The following is a 19,187-nucleotide window of genomic DNA, read 5'->3' as shown; positions in this document are numbered from 1 at the left end:
AGAGTTTCCCACTTGTGAACGGTTGGATTGGCCGCTCTTTTGAGGTTGGGTCTGGTGTTCGCCAGGGTTGTCCTCTGAGCCCACTTTTATATGTGTTCGCGATTGACCCATTCCTTAGGAGGGTTGATCGTGGGCCGTTGGTGGGAGTCGGGATGGACCAGGCGTCACCGGAAGCCACTCTAAGGGTGGTAGCGTATGCCGATGATGTCAGCATTTTCGTATCCTCGGGAGGGGAGGCGCAATGGGTGATGTCAGAGGTCGACCGCTACTCAGAGGCTTCTGGGTCCAAGATCAACCGGGATAAGTGTGAGAGTCTCTGGCTGGGAGAGGGGGATCCAGGCTTTGATCTCCCGGACACTCTTCCAGGGCCCCAGGACTCTGCCAAAGTTCTAGGCATCGAATTCGGCCAGGGGGATTACCCCATGCAAAACTGGGACGGCAGGCTTAAGATCACCGCTCAGAGGGTGGACCAGTGGAAGGGTTGGTCTTTGACCCTCAGAGAAAGGGTTAATCTGATTAAAACTTACCTGCTCCCGGTGCTGATTTATCTGGGCAGTGTGTGCATGTTGCCAGAACCCCTCTGGACTCGGGTCTACAGTCTGTTCTTCCAGCTGTTATGGGGGAATAGGCTGAACCTTATCAAGAGGGAGGTTACTTACCGCACGAGGAGACAAGGAGGGTTGTGTATGGTCAACCCTGTGGTGTTCCTAGTGAATACCTTTCTTAAGATCAATGTAGCAAACCTCTGGAAAGAGAGGGCTCCTCCGTGGGTATACTCCTGCAGGGGATGGACTCCTCCGTGGGTATACTCCTGCAGGGGATGGACTCCTCCGTGGGTATACTCCTGCAGGGGATGGGCTCCTCCGTGGGTATACTCCTGCAGGGGATGGTTTCGGCCTTTGTTCCAGGAATGGGAGACAGGAGGGCAAGTGAAGGATCTCCGTACACCGCATGGGCATCTTCCGGCTTACGCTACCCCGGTTCTGAAGGTGATTCGCCGGTGGGGTCTGGGAATGTGGGAGATCAGGACCATGTCGAGGAAACTCCTTGACAAGAGGGTTCTGTTGACCCATTTCCAGAAGCCTCTGGCCCTCAGGGATTGCCCAAGTCGGGATCTGGGGGTGGGTTTGAGTTTATTGAATTCCATCAGGATCCCCTTGAAGTTTTGGGACGTGACTTGGCGCTGCTTCCATGGAAAGCTGTGTGTGAGGGACAATCTGAAGTGTAGGAGCTCTGAGGAAAGGGGTTGTCCCCGGGAGGAGTGCGGTGGTCTGCTGGAGAGCATGGACCACTTCCTGCTTCAGTGCCCCTTTAACACAGAGGTGTACAACTGGGTGGGCGCTTCCATCCATTGGCCCGGGTTGGCCGGTCTCTCCTATGCGGAGTGGGCCTATGGAGCATTCAGAGGCCTGGGTGGCCGGGACCGCTGCACGTTATTCTTAGTCAGTCTAGTGGTCAGGTACCACACGTGGAATGCACGGTGTTTAGTATCGACGCAGCGTAAAATCCTCCCGGTGGTTGAGGTGGTTAGGAACATTCTGGGTGACCTGGTGAAGGTGCGCTCTCTGGAGTATGAGAGGCTGGGCACGGGGAGGGCCTCTCTCCTTTGGAGGGGGTTCTCCTTTAGTGTCCCTTAGTCTGTCATCTCCGCTCCTGGTGTTGGGCTGAAGCTGACACTGTAGATTTTTGTTTTGTATCTGAGGTTATAGAGATGTAGCGGCTTGCAGGCGCCGAACCTGGGCTTTATGTGATTGGTTTGTTATGTTGATATGTTTAATGTGTTTGTATTTTGTGTACAGTGTGTATTTATGTAGTTATAGTTAATGTGTATATAGCTTGGTTGGTTTTGGGGTGTTGGTGTTAGGTTGGGAGGGGGGTGGACGGGATTTGGACAATATGATCCTGGGCACTGGTCTGGACTATATAGCGCGGACTTTGGACGTTAGACCAGTGTCTGGGGGGGGAGGGTGATGGGCGTGGGATTTAGTTAGTTTATATTTAATGTTTTTATTTCCTGTTTTTCTTTTTTTGCTGTGTATTTTTTAGTTATTTATGGGGAAAAAAAAAAAATTATTATAAAAAATTATATAAAAAAAATAAATAAATAAATAAATAAATTAGGTGGTGGGATTGGGTGAAGGTTTTGTTTTATAATGCTGATTGTGTGGTGTGTGTGTGGCTGGGCCAGGAGATTTTCGTAAGTCTCTTTTAGTTTGTATTATTGTTTTGTTATTATTATTATTGTTTTGTTTTGCCAGAAGTTATGGCTTTATTTATGTTTATTGTTGTAATGTTTTTCATTTTTATATATAAAATAAAAGATTTACAGGATGTAACTCAGGATCAGTACAGGATAAGTAATGTCATGTATGTACAGTGACTGCACCAGCAGCAAAATAGTGAGTGCAGCTCTGGGGTATAATACAGGATGTAACTCAGGATCAGTACAGGATAAGTAATGTCATGTATGTACAGTGACTGCACCAGCAGCAAAATAGTGAGTGCAGCTCTGGGGTATAATACAGGATGTAATTCAGGATCAGTACAGGATAAGTAATGTCATGTATGTACACAGTGACTGCACCAGCAGCAGAATAGTGAGTGCAGCTCTGGGGTATAATACAGGATGTAACTCAGGATCAGTACAGGATAAGTAATGTCATGTATGTACAGTGACTGCACCAGCAGCAAAATAGTGAGTGCAGCTCTGGGGTATAATACAGGATGTAACTCAGGATCAGTACAGGATAAGTAATGTCATGTATGTACAGTGACTGCACCAGCAGCAAAATAGTGAGTGCAGCTCTGGGGTATAATACAGGATGTAATTCAGGATCAGTACAGGATAAGTAATGTCATGTATGTACACAGTGACTGCACCAGCAGCAGAATAGTGAGTGCAGCTCTGGGGTATAATACAGGATGTAACTCAGGATCAGTACAGGATAAGTAATGTCATGTATGTACACAGTGACTGCACCAGCAGCAGAATAGTGAGTGCAGCTCTGGGGTATAATACAGGATGTAACTCAGGATCAGTACAGGATAAGTAATGTCATGTATGTACAGTGACTGCACCAGCAGCAAAATAGTGAGTGCAGCTCTGGGGTATAATACAGGATGTAATTCAGGATCAGTACAGGATAAGTAATGTCATGTATGTACACAGTGACTGCACCAGCAGCAGAATAGTGAGTGCAGCTCTGGGGTATAATACAGGATGTAACTCAGTATCAGTACAGGATAAGTAATGTCATGTATGTACACAGTGACTGCACCAGCAGCAGAATAGTGAGTGCAGCTCTGGGGTATAATACAGGATGTAACTCAGGATCAGTACAGGATAAGTAATGTCATGTATGTACACAGTGACTGCACCAGCAGCAGAATAGTGAGTGCAGCTCTGGGGTATAATACAGGATGTAACTCAGGATCAGTACAGGATAAGTAATGTCATGTATGTACAGTGACTGCACCAGCAGCAAAATAGTGAGTGCAGCTCTGGGGTATAATACAGGATGTAACTCAGGATCAGTACAGGATAAGTAATGTCATGTATGTACACAGTGACTGCACCAGCAGCAGAATAGTGAGTGCAGCTCTGGAGTATAATACAGGATGTAACTCAGGATCAGTACAGGATAAGTAATGTCATGTATGTACACAGTGACTGCACCAGCAGCAGAATAGTGAGTGCAGCTCTGGGGTATAATACAGGATGTAATTCAGGATCAGTACAGGATAAGTAATGTCATGTATGTACACAGTGACTGCACCAGGCTGTAGTTTCTCCTGATCTCCGGCAGGTGTCGCTGTTCCTCTCCTGTCAGGCCGCGGTGTGGCTGTATTTCTTCTGATCTCCGGCAGGTGTCGCTGTCCGTCTCCTGTCAGGCCGCGGTGTGGCTGTAGTTTCCCTGATCTCCGGCAGGTGTCGCTGTCCGTCTCCTGTCAGGCCGCGGTGTGGCTGTAGTTTCCCCTGATCTCCGGCAGGTGTCGCTGTCCGTCTCCTGTCAGGCAGCGGTGTGGCTGTATTTCCCCTGATCTCCGGCAGGTGTCGCTGTTCCTCTCCTGTCAGGCCGCGGTGTGGCTGTATTTCCCCTGATCTCCGGCAGGTGTCGCTGTTCCTCTCCTGTCAGGCCGCGGTGTGGCTGTAGATTCCCCTGATCTCCGGCAGGTGTCGCTGTTCCTCTCCTGTCAGGCCGTGGTGTGGCTGTAGTTTCCCTGATCTCCGGCAGGTGTCGCTGTTCCTCTCCTGTCAGGCCGCGGTGTGGCTGTATTTCTCCTGATCTCTGGCAGGTGTCGCTGATCCTCTCCTGTCAGGCCGCGGTGTGGCTGTATTTCCCCTGATCTCCGGCAGGTGTCGCTGTTCCTCTCCTGTCAGGCCGCGGTGTGGCTGTATTTCCCCTGATATCCGGAAGGTGTCGCTGTTCCTCTCCTGTCAGGCCGTGGTGTGGCTGTATTTCCCCTGATCTCCGGCAGGTGTCGCTGTACCTCTCCTGTCAGGCCGTGGTGTGGCTGTATTTCCCCTGATCTCCGGCAGGTGTCGCTGATCCTCTCCTGTCAGGCCGTGGTGTGGCTGTATTTCCCCTGATCTCCGGCAGGTGTCGCTGTTCCTCTCCTGTCAGGCCGCGGTGTGGCTGTATTTCCCCTGATCTCCGGCAGGTGTCGCTGTAGCTCTCCTGTCAGGCCGTGGTGTGGCTGTAGTTTCCCCTGATCTCTGGCAGGTGTCGCTGTTCCTCTCCTGTCAGGACGCGGTGTGGCTGTAGTTTCCCCAGATCTCCGGCAGGTGTCGCTGTCTCTCTCCTGTCAGGTCGTGGTGTGGCTGTAGTTTCCCCTGATCTCTGGCAGGTGTCGCTGTTCCTCTCCTGTCAGGCCGTGGTGTGGCTGTATTCCCGCTGATCTCCGGCAGGTGTCGCTGTTCCTCTCCTGTCAGGCCGCGGTGTGGCTGTAGTTTCCCTGATCTCCGGCAGGTGTCGCTGTTCCTCTCCTGTCAGGCCGTGGTGTGGCTGTATTTCCCCTGATATCCGGCAGGTGTAGCTGTCCCTCTCCTGTCAGGCCGCGGTGTGGCTGTAGTTTCCCTGATCTCCTGCAGGTGTCGCTGTTCCTCTCCTGTCAGGCCGCGGTGTGGCTGTATTTCCCCTGATCTCCGGCAGGTGTCGCTGTCCCTCTCCTGTCAGGCCGTGGTGTGGCTGTAGTTTCTCCTGATCTCTGGCAGGTGTCGCTGTTCCTCTCCTGTCAGGCCGTGGTGTGGCTGTAGTTTCCCCTGATCTCCTGCAGGTGTCGCTGTTCCTCTCCTGTCAGGCCGCGGTGTGGCTGTAGTTTCCCTGATCTCCGGCAGGTGTCGCTGTTCCTCTCCTGTCAGGTCGCGGTGTGGCTGTAGTTTCCCCTGATCTCCGGCAGGTGTCGCTGTCCCTCTCCTGTCAGGTCGTGGTGTGGCTGTATTTCCCCTGATCTCCGGCAGGTGTCGCTGTTCCTCTCCTGTCAGGCCGCGGTGTGTCTGTACTTCCCCTGATCTCCGGCAGGTGTCGCTGTCCCTCTCCTGTCAGGCAGTGGTGTGGCTGTATTTCCCCTGATCTCCTGCAGGTGTCGCTGTTCCTCTCCTGTCAGGCCGCGGTGTGGCTGTATTTCTTCTGATCTCCGGCAGGTGTCGCTGTCCCTCTCCTGTCAGGCAGTGGTGTGGCTGTAGTTTCCCTGATCTCCGGCAGGTGTCGCTGTCCGTCTCCTGTCAGGCCGCGGTGTGGCTGTAGTTTCCCCTGATCTCCGGCAGGTGTCGCTGTTCCTCTCCTGTCAGGCCGCGGTGTGGCTGTAGATTCCCCTGATCTCCGGCAGGTGTCGCTGTTCCTCTCCTGTCAGGCCGTGGTGTGGCTGTAGTTTCCCTGATCTCCGGCAGGTGTCGCTGATCCTCTCCTGTCAGGCCGCGGTGTGGCTGTATTTCCCCTGATCTCCGGCAGGTGTCGCTGTTCCTCTCCTGTCAGGCCGCGGTGTGGCTGTATTTCCCCTGATATCCGGAAGGTGTCGCTGTTCCTCTCCTGTCAGGCCGTGGTGTGGATGTATTTCCCCTGATCTCCGGCAGGTGTCGCTGTCCCTCTCCTGTCAGGCCGTGGTGTGGCTGTATTTCCCCTGATCTCCGGCAGGTGTCGCTGTAGCTCTCCTGTCAGGCCGTGGTGTGGCTGTAGTTTCCCCTGATCTCTGGCAGGTGTCACTGTTCCTCTCCTGTCAGGCCGTGGTGTGGCTGTATTCCCGCTGATCTCCGGCAGGTGTCGCTGTTCCTCTCCTGTCAGGCCGCGGTGTGGCTGTAGTTTCCCTGATCTCCGGCAGGTGTCGCTGTTCCTCTCCTGTCAGGCCGTGGTGTGGCTGTATTTCCCCTGATATCCGGCAGGTGTAGCTGTCCCTCTCCTGTCAGGCCGCGGTGTGGCTGTAGTTTCCCTGATCTCCTGCAGGTGTCGCTGTTCCTCTCCTGTCAGGCCGCGGTGTGGCTGTATTTCCCCTGATCTCCGGCAGGTGTCGCTGTCCCTCTCCTGTCAGGCCGTGGTGTGGCTGTAGTTTCTCCTGATCTCTGGCAGGTGTCGCTGTTCCTCTCCTGTCAGGCCGTGGTGTGGCTGTAGTTTCCCCTGATCTCCTGCAGGTGTCGCTGTTCCTCTCCTGTCAGGCCGCGGTGTGGCTGTAGTTTCCCTGATCTCCGGCAGGTGTCGCTGTTCCTCTCCTGTCAGGTCGCGGTGTGGCTGTATTTCCCCTGATCTCCGGCAGGTGTCGCTGTTCCTCTCCTGTCAGGCCGCGGTGTGTCTGTACTTCCCCTGATCTCCGGCAGGTGTCTCTGTTCCTCTCCTGTCAGGCCGTGGTGTGGCTGTAGTTTCCCTGATCTCCGGCAGGTGTCGCTGATCCTCTCCTGTCAGGCCGCGGTGTGGCTGTATTTCCCCTGATCTCCGGCAGGTGTCGCTGTTCCTCTCCTGTCAGGCCGCGGTGTGGCTGTATTTCCCCTGATATCCGGAAGGTGTCGCTGTTCCTCTCCTGTCAGGCCGTGGTGTGGATGTATTTCCCCTGATCTCCGGCAGGTGTCGCTGTCCCTCTCCTGTCAGGCCGTGGTGTGGCTGTATTTCCCCTGATCTCCGGCAGGTGTCGCTGTAGCTCTCCTGTCAGGCCGTGGTGTGGCTGTAGTTTCCCCTGATCTCTGGCAGGTGTCACTGTTCCTCTCCTGTCAGGCCGTGGTGTGGCTGTATTCCCGCTGATCTCCGGCAGGTGTCGCTGTTCCTCTCCTGTCAGGCCGCGGTGTGGCTGTAGTTTCCCTGATCTCCGGCAGGTGTCGCTGTTCCTCTCCTGTCAGGCCGTGGTGTGGCTGTATTTCCCCTGATATCCGGCAGGTGTAGCTGTCCCTCTCCTGTCAGGCCGCGGTGTGGCTGTAGTTTCCCTGATCTCCTGCAGGTGTCGCTGTTCCTCTCCTGTCAGGCCGCGGTGTGGCTGTATTTCCCCTGATCTCCGGCAGGTGTCGCTGTCCCTCTCCTGTCAGGCCGTGGTGTGGCTGTAGTTTCTCCTGATCTCTGGCAGGTGTCGCTGTTCCTCTCCTGTCAGGCCGTGGTGTGGCTGTAGTTTCCCCTGATCTCCTGCAGGTGTCGCTGTTCCTCTCCTGTCAGGCCGCGGTGTGGCTGTAGTTTCCCTGATCTCCGGCAGGTGTCGCTGTTCCTCTCCTGTCAGGTCGCGGTGTGGCTGTATTTCCCCTGATCTCCGGCAGGTGTCGCTGTTCCTCTCCTGTCAGGCCGCGGTGTGTCTGTACTTCCCCTTATCTCCGGCAGGTGTCGCTGTCCCTCTCCTGTCAGGCCGCGGTGTGGCTGTATTTCCCCTGATCTCCGGCAGGTGTCGCTGTCCCTCTCCTGTCAGGCCGCGGTGTGGCTGTAGTTTCTCCTGATGTCCGGCAGGTGTCGCTGTCCCTCTCCTGTCAGGCCGCATTGTGGCTGTACTTCCCCTGATCTCCGGCAGGTGTCGCTGTCCCTCTCCTGTCAGGCCGCGGTGTGGCTGTAGTTTCCCCTGATCTCCGGCAGGTGTCGCTGTCCCTCTCCTGTCAGGCCGTGGTGTGGCTGTATTTCCCCTGATCTCCGGCAGGTGTCGCTGTTCCTCTCCTGTCAGGCCGCGGTGTGGCTGTAGTTTCCCCTGATCTCCGGCAGGTGTCGCTGTCCCTCTCCTGTCAGGCCGTGGTGTGGCTGTATTTCCCCTGATCTCCGGCAGGTGTCGCTGTTCCTCTCCTGTCAGGTCGCGGTGTGGCTGTATTTCTTCTGATCTCCGGCAGGTGTCGCTGTCCCTCTCCTGTCAGGTCGCGGTGTGGCTGTAGTTTCCCTGATCTCCGGCAGGTGTCGCTGTTCCTCTCCTGTCAGGCCGCGGTGTGGCTGTATTTCCCCTGATCTCCGGCAGGTGTCGCTGTCCCTCTCCTGTCGGGCCGTGGTGTGGCTGTACTTCCCCTGATCTCCGGCAGGTGTCGCTGTCCCTCTCCTGTCAGGCTGTGGTGTGGCTGTATTTCCCCTGATCTCCGGCAGGTGTCGCTGTTCCTCTCCTGTCAGGCCGCGGTGTGGCTGTATTTCTCCTGATCTCTGGCAGGTGTCGTTGTCCCTCTCCTGTCAGGCCGTGGTGTGGCTGTAGTTTCCCCTGATCTCCGGCAGGTGTCGCTGTCCCTCTCCTGTCAGGCCGTGGTGTGGCTGTATTTCCCCTGATCTCCGGCAGGTGTCGCTGTTCCTCTCCTGTCAGGCCGCGGTGTGGCTGTAGTTTCCCCTGATCTCCGGCAGGTGTCGCTGTCCCTCTCCTGTCAGGCCGTGGTGTGGCTGTATTTCCCATGATCTCCGGCAGGTGTCGCTGTTCCTCTCCTGTCAGGTCGCGGTGTGGCTGTATTTCTTCTGATCTCCGGCAGGTGTCGCTGTCCCTCTCCTGTCAGGTCGCGGTGTGGCTGTAGTTTCCCTGATCTCCGGCAGGTGTCGCTGTTCCTCTCCTGTCAGGCCGCGGTGTGGCTGTATTTCCCCTGATCTCCGGCAGGTGTCGCTGTCCCTCTCCTGTCGGGCCGTGGTGTGGCTGTATTTCCCCTGATCTCCGGCAGGTGTCGCTGTCCCTCTCCTGTCGGGCCGTGGTGTGGCTGTAGTTTCCCCTGATCTCCGGCAGGTGTCGATGTCCCTCTCCTGTCAGGCCGCGGTGTGGCTGTATTTCCCCTGATCTCCGGCAGGTGTCGCTGATCCTCTCCTGTCAGGCCGCATTGTGGCTGTACTTCCCCTGATCTCCGGCAGGTGTCGCTGTCCCTCTCCTGTCAGGCCGCGGTGTGGCTGTACTTCCCCTGATCTCCGGCAGGTGTCGCTGTCCCTCTCCTGTCAGGCCGCGGTGTGGCTGTATTTCCCCTGATCTCCGGCAGGTGTCGCTGTTCCTCTCCTGTCAGGCCGCGGTGTGGCTGTATTTCCCCTGATCTCCGGCAGGTGTCGCTGATCCTCTCCTGTCAGGCCGCGGTGTGGCTGTATTTCCCCTGATCTCCGGCAGGTGTCGCTGTTCCTCTCCTGTCAGGCCGCGGTGTGGCTGTATTTCCCCTGATCTCCGGCAGGTGTCGCTGTCCCTCTCCTGTCAGGCCGCGGTGTGGCTGTAGTTTCTCCTGATCTCCGGCAGGTGTCGCTGTCCCTCTCCTGTCAGGCCGTGGTGTGGCTGTATTTCCCCTGATCTCCGGCAGGTGTCGCTGTCCCTCTCCTGTCAGGCTGTGGTGTGGCTGTAGTTTCCCTGATCTCCGGCAGGTGTCGCTGTCCCTCTCCTGTCAGGCCGTGGTGTGGCTGTAGTTTCCCTGATCTCCGGCAGGTGTCGCTGTCCGTCTCCTGTCAGGTCGCGGTGTGGCTGTATTTCCCCTGATCTCCGGCAGGTGTCGCTGTCCCTCTCCTGTCAGGTCGCGGTGTGGCTGTAGTTTCCCTGATCTCCGGCAGGTGTCGCTGTCCCTCTCCTGTCAGGTCGCGGTGTGGCTGTATTTCTCCTGATCTCCGATAGGTGTCGCTGTTCCTCTCCTGTCAGGCCGCTGTGTGGCTGTATTTCCCCTGATCTCCGGCAGGTGTCGCTGTTCCTCTCCTGTCAGGTCGCGGTGTGGCTGTATTTCTTCTGATCTCCGGCAGGTGTCGCTGTTCCTCTCCTGTCAGGTCGCGGTTTGGCTGTATTTTCCCTGATCTCCGGCAGGTGTCGCTGTTCCTCTCCTGTCAGGCCGTGGTGTGGCAGTATTTCTCCTGATCTCTGGCAGGTGTCGTTGTCCCTCTCCTGTCAGGCAGTGGTGTGGCTGTAGTTTCCCCTGATCTCCGGCAGGTGTCGCTGTTCCTCTCCTGTCAGGCCGCGGTGTGGCTGTAGTTTCCCCTGATCTCCGGCAGGTGTCGCTGTCCCTCTCCTGTCAGGTTGTGGTGTGGCTGTATTTCCCCTGATCTCCGGCAGGTGTCGCTGTCCCTCTCCTGTCAGGCCGCGGTGTGGCTGTAGTTTCTCCTGATCTCCGGCAGGTGTCGCTGTTCCTCTCCTGTCAGGCCGCGGTGTGGCTGTATTTCCCCTGATCTCCGGCAGGTGTCGCTGTTCCTCTCCTGTCAGGCAGTGGTGTGGCTGTAGTTTCCCCTGATCTCCGGCAGGTGTCGCTGTCCCTCTCCTGTCAGGCCGCGGTGTGGCTGTAGTTTCTCCTGATCTCCGGCAGGTGTCGCTGTTCCTCTCCTGTCAGGCCGCGGTGTGGCTGTATTTCCCCTGATCTCCGGCAGGTGTCGCTGTCCGTCTCCTGTCAGGCCGCGGTGTGGCTGTAGTTTCCCCTGATCTCCGGCAGGTGTCGCTGTCCCTCTCCTGTCAGGTCGCGGTGTGGCTGTAGTTTCCCCTGATCTCCGGCAGGTGTCGCTGTCCCTCTCCTGTCAGGCCGCGGTGTGGCTGTAGTTTCTCTGATCTCCGGCAGGTGTCGCTGTTCCTCTCCTGTCAGGCCGTGGTGTAGCTGTATTTCCCCTGATCTCCGGCAGGTGTCGCTGTTCCTCTCCTGTCAGGCCGCGGTGTGGCTGTATTTCCCCTGATCTCCGGCAGGTGTCGCTGTCCCTCTCCTGTCAGGCCGCGGTGTGGCTGTATTTCCCCTGATATCCGGCAGGTGTCGCTGATCCTCTCCTGTCAGGCTGTGGTGTGGCTGTATTTCCCCTGATCTCCGGCAGGTGTCGCTGTTCCTCTCCTGTCAGGCCGTGGTGTGGCTGTAGTTTCCCCTGATCTCCGGCAGGTGTCGCTGTTCCTCTCCTGTCAGGCCGTGGTGTGGCTGTAGTTTCCCCTGATCTCCTGCAGGTGTCGCTGTTCCTCTTCTGTCAGGCCGCGGTGTGGCTGTAATTCCGCTGATGTCCGGCAGGTGTCGCTGTTCCTCTCCTGCTGTAGCAGAGAGATGGCTGCAGTTCCGCTCATGTCCGGCAGGTGCCGCTGCGCTGCCACCACATTTCCCGCTCAGGCCCCCGGGCCGCGTCCATAGTAACGGGCGGATTGCGCAGCGGGAGCGGAGAGAGATCAGTGCGCAGGCGCGAGAGACACAGACAGAGGCGGCCATGGAGAGCGGAGAGGAGGTGAGAGGAGCCCGGGACATATATACACCCTCTATATATACATCCCGCTACCGCATATACCTCTTATACATCCTATATATACATCCCGCCGTCATATATACCCGTATACATCCATATACACCCTATACACATACATCCCGCATACATCCTGTGTATTATGTGTATGTGTCCCCCTATACGTCCTGTGTATTATGTGTATGTGTGTCCCCTATACGTCCTGTGTATGTGTGTCCCCCTATACGTCCTGTGTATTATGTGTATGTGTCCCCCCTATACGTCCTGTGTATTATGTGTATGTGTCCCCCCTATACGTCCTGTGTATTATGTGTATGTGCCCCCCTATACGTCCTGTGTATTATGTGTATGTGTCCCCCTATACGTCCTGTGTATTATGTGTATGTGTGTCCCCCTATACGTCCTGTGTATTATGTGTATGTGTGTCCCCCTATACGTCCTGTGTATTATGTGTATGTGTCCCCCTATACGTCCTGTGTATTATGTGTATGTGTCCCCCTATACGTCCTGTGTATTATGTGTATGTGTGTCCCCCTATACGTCCTGTGTATTATGTGTATGTGTCCCCCTATACGTCCTGTGTATTATGTGTATGTGTCCCCCTATACATCCTATGTATTTTGTGTATGTGTCCCCCTATACGTCCTGTGTGTTATGTGTATGTGTGTCCCCCTATACATCCTATGTATTTTGTGTATGTGTCCCCCTATACGTCCTGTGTATTATGTGTATGTGTGTCCCCCTATACGTCCTGTGTATTATGTGTATGTGTCCCCCTATACGTCCTGTGTATTATGTGTATGTGCCCCCCTATACGTCCTGTGTATTATGTGTATGTGTCCCCCTATACGTCCTGTGTATTATGTGTATGTGCCCCCCTATACGTCCTGTGTATTATGTGTATGTGTCCCCCCTATACGTCCTGTGTATTATGTGTATGTGTCCCCCTATACGTCCTGTGTATTATGTGTATGTGTCCCCCTATACGTCCTGTGTATTATGTGTATGTGTCCCCCTATACGTCCTGTGTGTTATGTTTGTGTCCCCCTATACGTCCTGTGTGTTATGTTTATGTGTCCCCCTATACGTCCTGTGTATTATGTGTATGTGTGTCCCCCTATACATCCTATGTATTTTGTGTATGTGTCCCCCTATACGTCCTGTGTATTATGTGTATGTGTGTCCCCCTATACGTCCTGTGTATTATGTGTATGTGTCCCCCTATACGTCCTGTGTATTATGTGTATGTGTCCCCCTATACGTCCTGTGTGTTATGTTTGTGTCCCCCTATACGTCCTGTGTGTTATGTTTATGTGTCCCCCTATACGTCCTGTGTATTATGTGTATGTGTGTCCCCCTATACGTCCTGTGTATTATGTGTATGTGTGTCCCCCTATACGTCCTGTGTATTATGTGTATGTGTCCCCCTATACGTCCTGTGTATTATGTGTATGTGTGTCCCCCTATACGTCCTGTGTATTATGTGTATGTGTCCCCCTATACGTCCTGTGTATTATGTGTATGTGTGTCCCCCTATACGTCCTGTGTATTATGTGTATGTGTCCCCTATACATCCTGTGTATTATGTGTATGTGTGTCCCCCTATACGTCCTGTGTATTATGTGTATGTGTCCCCCTATACGTCCTGTGTATTATGTGTATGTGTCCCCCTATACGTCCTGTGTATTATGTGTATGTGTGTCCCTATACGTCCTGTGTATTATGTGTATGTGTCCCCCCTATACATCCTGTGTATTATGTGTATGTGCCCCCCTATACGTCCTGTGTATTATGTGTATGTGTCCCCCTATACGTCCTGTGTATTATGTGTATGTGTCCCCCTATACATCCTGTGTATTATGTGTATGTGTGTCCCCCTATACGTCCTGTGTATTATGTGTATGTGTCCCCCTATACGTCCTGTGTATTATGTGTATGTGTCCCCCTATACGTCCTGTGTATTATGTGTATGTGTGTCCCCCTATACATCCTATGTATTTTGTGTATGTCCCCTATACGTCCTGTGTATTATGTGTATGTGTGCCCCCCTATACGTCCTGTGTATTATGTGTATGTGTCCCCCTATACGTCCTGTGTATTATGTGTATGTGTCCCCCTATACGTCCTGTGTATTATGTGTATGTGTCCCCCTATACGTCCTGTGTATTATGTGTATGTGTCCCCCTATACGTCCTGTGTATTATGTGTATGTGTCCCCCTATACATCCTGTGTATTATGTGTATGTGTGTCCCCCTATACATCCTGTGTATTATGTGTATGTGTGTCCCCCTATACATCCTGTGTATTATGTGTATGTGTGTCCCCCTATACATCCTGTGTATTATGTGTATGTGTGTCCCCCTATACATCCTGTGTATTATGTGTATGTGTGTCCCCCTATACGTCCTGTGTATTATGTGTCCCCCTATACGTCCTGTGTATTATGTGTCCCCCCTATACATCCTGTGTATTATGTGTATGTGCCCCCCTATACGTCCTGTGTATTATGTGTATGTGTCCCCCTATACATCCTGTGTATTATGTGTATGTGTCCCCCTATACGTCCTGTGTATTATGTGTATGTGCCCCCCTATACGTCCTGTGTATTATGTGTATGTGTCCCCCTATACGTCCTGTGTATTATGTGTATGTGTGTCCCCCTATACGTCCTGTGTATTATGTGTATGTGTCCCCCTATACGTCCTGTGTATTATGTGTATGTGTGTCCCCCTATACGTCCTGTGTATTATGTGTATGTGTCCCCCTATACGTCCTGTGTATTATGTGTATGTGTCCCCCTATACGTCCTGTGTATTATGTGTATGTGTCCCCCTATACGTCCTGTGTATTATGTGTATGTGTCCCCCTATACGTCCTGTGTATGTGCCCCCCTATACGTCCTGTGTGTTATGTGTATGTGTCCCCCTATACGTCCTGTGTATTATGTGTATGTGTCCCCCTATACGTCCTGTGTATTATGTGTATGTGTCCCCCTATACGTCCTGTGTATTATGTGTATGTGTCCCCCTATACGTCCTGTGTATTATGTGTATGTGTCCCCCTATACGTCCTGTGTATTATGTGTATGTGTCCCCCTATACGTCCTGTGTATTATGTGTATGTGTCCCCCTATACGTCCTGTGTATTATGTGTATGTGTGTCCCCCTATACGTCCTGTGTATTATGTGTATGTGTGTCCCCCTATACGTCCTGTGTATTATGTGTATGTGTGTCCCCCTATACGTCCTGTGTATTATGTGTATGTGTGTCCCCCTATACGTCCTGTGTATTATGTGTATGTGTCCCCCTATACGTCCTGTGTATTATGTGTATGTGTCCCCCTATACGTCCTGTGTATTATGTGTATGTGTCCCCCTATACGTCCTGTGTATTATGTGTATGTGTCCCCCTATACGTCCTGTGTATTATGTGTATGTGTCCCCCTATACGTCCTGTGTATTATGTGTATGTGTCCCCCTATACGTCCTGTGTATTATGTGTATGTGTGTCCCTATACGTCCTGTGTATTATGTGTATGTGTCCCCCTATACGTCCTGTGTATTATGTGTATGTGTCCCCCTATACGTCCTGTGTATTATGTGTATGTGTCCCCTATACGTCCTGTGTATTATGTGTATGTGTCCCCCTATACATCCTGTGTATTATGTGTATGTGTGTCCCCCTATACGTCCTGTGTATTATGTGTATGTGTCCCCCTATACGTCCTGTGTGTTATGTTTGTGTCCCCCTATACGTCCTGTGTGTTATGTTTATGTGTCCCCCTATACGTCCTGTGTATTATGTGTGTGTGTGTCCCCCTATACATCCTGTGTATTATGTGTGTGTGTGTCCCCCTATACATCCTGTGTATTATGTGTGTGTGTGTGTCCCTATACATCCTGTGTATGTGTGTCCCCTATACGTCCTGTGTATTATCAGTGTGTGTATATAATGTCCGGGTTGTGACTCCGCCTCCAGGTTTTGTTTTCTTTCTTATTTTCCTGATAATTATCCTGCAGGGATTTTCCTAATGATCCTCCGTGCGCCTGTGGGATCTCCCTGCGGGGGGCGCCATCTGCTCTGCCTGCAACACCACAGCATCAGCCTCCACAACTTATTAAAGACATTGGAGGGTTTACCCAGGGGGCGGGGCTGTGACTACCTCTCACACAGGATATACAGGCAGGGGGCGGGGCTGTGACTACCTCTCACACAGGATATACAGGCAGGGGGCGGGGCTGTGACCACTTCTCACACAGGATATACAGGCAGGGGGCGGGGCTGTGACTACCTCTCACACAGGATATACAGGCAGGAGGCGGGGCTGTGACTACCTCTCACACAGGATATAAAGGCAGGGGGCGGGGCTGTGACTACCTCTCACACAGGATATAAAGGCAGGGGGCGGGGCTGTGACTACCTCTCACACAGGATATACAGGCAGGGGGCGGGGCTGTGACCACCTCTCACACAGGATATACAGGCAGGGGGCGGGGCTGTGACTACCTCTCACACAGGATATAAAGGCAGGGGGCGGGGCTGTGACTACCTCTCACACAGGATATACAGGCAGGGGGCGGGGCTGTGACTACCTCTCACACAGGATATACAGGCAGGCGGCGGGGCTGTGACCTCACACAGGATATACAGGCAGGCGGCGGGGCTGTGACTACCTCTCACACAGGATATACAGGCAGGGGGCGGGGCTGTGACTACCTCTCACACAGGATATACAGGCAGGGGGCGGGGCTGTGACTACCTCTCACACAGGATATACAGGCAGGGGGCGGGGCTGTGACTACCTCTCACACAGGATATACAGGCAGGGGGCGGGGCTGTGACTGCCTCTCACACAGGATATACAGGCAGGGGGCGGGGCTGTGACTACCTCTCACACAGGATATACAGGCAGGGGGCGGGCCTGTGACTACCTCTCACACAGGATATACAGGCAGGGGGCGGGGCTGTGACTACCTCTCACACAGGATATACAGGCAGGGGGCGGGGCTGTGACTACCTCTCACACAGGATATACAGGCAGGGGGCGGGGCTGTGACTACCTCTCACACAGGATATACAGGCAGGGGGCGGGGCTGTGACTACCTCTCACACAGGATATACAGGCAGGGGGCGGGGCTGTGACCACCTCTCACACAGGATATACAGGCAGGCGGCGGGGCTGTGACTACCTCTCACACAGGATATACAGGCAGGGGGCGGGGCTGTGACCACCTCTCACACAGGATATACAGGCAGGGGGCGGGGCTGTGACTACCTCTCACACAGGATATACAGGCAGGGGGCGGGGCTGTGACTACCATCACACAGGATATACAGGCAGGGGGCGGGGCTGTGACCACCTCTCACACAGGATATACAGGCAGGGGGCGGGGCTGTGACTACCTCTCACACAGGATATACAGGCAGGCGGTGGGGCTGTGACTACCTCTCACACAGGATATACAGGCAGGGGGCGGGGCTGTGACTACCTCTCACACAGGATATACAGGCAGGGGGAGGGGCTGTGACCACCTCTCACACAGGATATACAGGCAGGGGGAGGGGCTGTGACTACCTCTCACACAGGATATAAAGGCAGGGGGCGGGGCTGTGACCACCTCTCACACAGGATATACAGGCAGGGGGAGGGGCTGTGACTACCTCTCACACAGGATATATAGGCAGGGGGCGGGGCTGTGACTACCTCACACACAGCATATACAGGCAGGGGGCGGGGCTGTGGCCACCTCTCACACAGGATATACAGGCAGGGGGCGGGGCTGTGACTACCTCTCACACAGGATATACAGGCAGGGGGCGGGGCTGTGACTACCTCTCACACAGGATATACAGGCAGGGGGCGGGGCTGTGACTACATCTCACACAGGATATACAGGCAGGGGGCGGGGCTGTGACTACCTCACACACAGGATATACAGGCAGGGGGCGGGGCTGTGACTTCCTCTCACACAGGATATACAGGCAGGGGGCGGGGCTGTGACTTCCTCTCACACAGGATATACAGGCAGGGGGCGGGGCTGTGACTGCCTCTCACACAGGATATACAGGCAGGGGGCGGGGCTGTGACTGCCTCTCACACAGGATGTACAGGCAGGGGGCGGGGCTGTGACTACCTCTTACACAGGATGTACAGGCAGGGGGCGGGGCTGTGACTACCTCTCACACAGGATATACAGGCAGGGGGCGGGGCTGTGACCACCTCTCACACAGGATATACAGGCAGGGGGCGGGGCTGTGACTACCTCTCACACAGGATATACAGGCAGGGGGCGGGGCTGTGACTACCTCTCACACAGGATATACAGGCAGGGGCCGGGGCTGTGACCACCTCTCACACAGGATATACATGCAGGGGGCGGGGCTGTGACTACCTCTTACACAGGATATACAGGCAGGGGGCGGGGCTGTGACTACCTCTTACACAGGATATACAGGCAGGGGCGGGGCTGTGACTACCTCTCACACAGGATATACAGGCAGGGGGCGGGGCTGTGACTACCTCTCACACTGGATATACAGGCAGGGGGCGGGGCTGTGACTACCTCTCACACAGGATATACAGGCAGGGGGCGGGGCTGTGACCACTTCTCACACAGGATATACAGGCAGGGGGCGGGGCTGTGACTACCTCTCACACAGGATATACAGGCAGGGGGCGGGGCTGTGACTACCTCTCACACAGGATATACAGGCAGGGGGCGGGGCTGTGACTACCTCTCACACAGGATATACAGGCAGGCGGCGGGGCTGTGACTACCTCTCACACAGGATATACAGGCAGGGGGCGGGGCTGTGACTACCTCTCACACAGGATATACAGGCAGGGGGCGGGGCTGTGACTATCTCTCACACAGGATATACAGGCAGGGGGCGGGGCTGTGACCACCTCTTACACAGGATATACAGGCAGGGGGCGGGGCTGTGACTACCTCTCACACAGGATATACAGGCAGGGGGCGGGGCTGTGACTACCTCTCACACAGGATATACAGGCAGGGGGCGGGGCTGTGACTATCTCTCACACAGGATATACAGGCAGGGGGCGGGGCTGTGACCACCTCTTACACAGGATATACAGGCAGGGGGCGGGGCTGTGACTACCTCTCACACAGGATATACAGGCAGGGGGCGGGGCTGTGACTACCTCTCACACAGGATATACAGGCAGGGGGCGGGGCTGTGACTATCTCTCACACAGGATATACAGGCAGGGGGCGGGGCTGTGACCACCTCTTACACAGGATATACAGGCAGGGGGCGGGGCTGTGACTACCTCTCACACAGGATATACAGGCAGGGGGCGGGGCTGTGACTACCTCTCACACAGGATATACAGGCAGGGGGCGGGGCTGTGACTACCTCTCACACAGGCTATACAGGCAGGGGGCGGGGCTGTGACTACCCACCTCTGTCCTCCTGGTGTGAGGTGTTAGTCCTGTATCCTCTGTGCTCTGGATGTGATATATATAGCGGCTCTGTCTCCCGCAGCTCTGAGTTTGGGAACTTCACATATTTTCCTGCTGACGCTGAGCCTTGTGTGACATCACATGACCAGGGATATAACGAGCCGTGCACCTGTGTGACATCACATAACTAGGGAT

The 19,187-nt window shown here is 54.6% G+C and overlaps 1 protein-coding gene across 1 annotated transcript in view; it reads left to right on the top strand.

The window, feature by feature from the left end:
* Positions 1-11,312: 11,312 nt before the first annotated feature.
* The window catches only part of ALMS1 (ALMS1 centrosome and basal body associated protein), a 31,312-nt gene continuing 23,437 nt past the window's right edge, over positions 11,313-19,187 (top strand). The window contains exon 1 of the mRNA XM_072126417.1: positions 11,313-11,549. Coding sequence (XP_071982518.1) covers positions 11,331-11,549 — 219 coding nt within the window. The 5' untranslated portion in view covers positions 11,313-11,330. The remainder of the gene's footprint in view (positions 11,550-19,187) is intronic.

Source organism: Engystomops pustulosus, chromosome 1 (genome assembly GCF_040894005.1).
Source record: "Engystomops pustulosus chromosome 1, aEngPut4.maternal, whole genome shotgun sequence".
NCBI lineage: Eukaryota > Metazoa > Chordata > Amphibia > Anura > Leptodactylidae > Engystomops > Engystomops pustulosus.
This window is presented reverse-complemented; position numbering and strand designations above follow the sequence as displayed.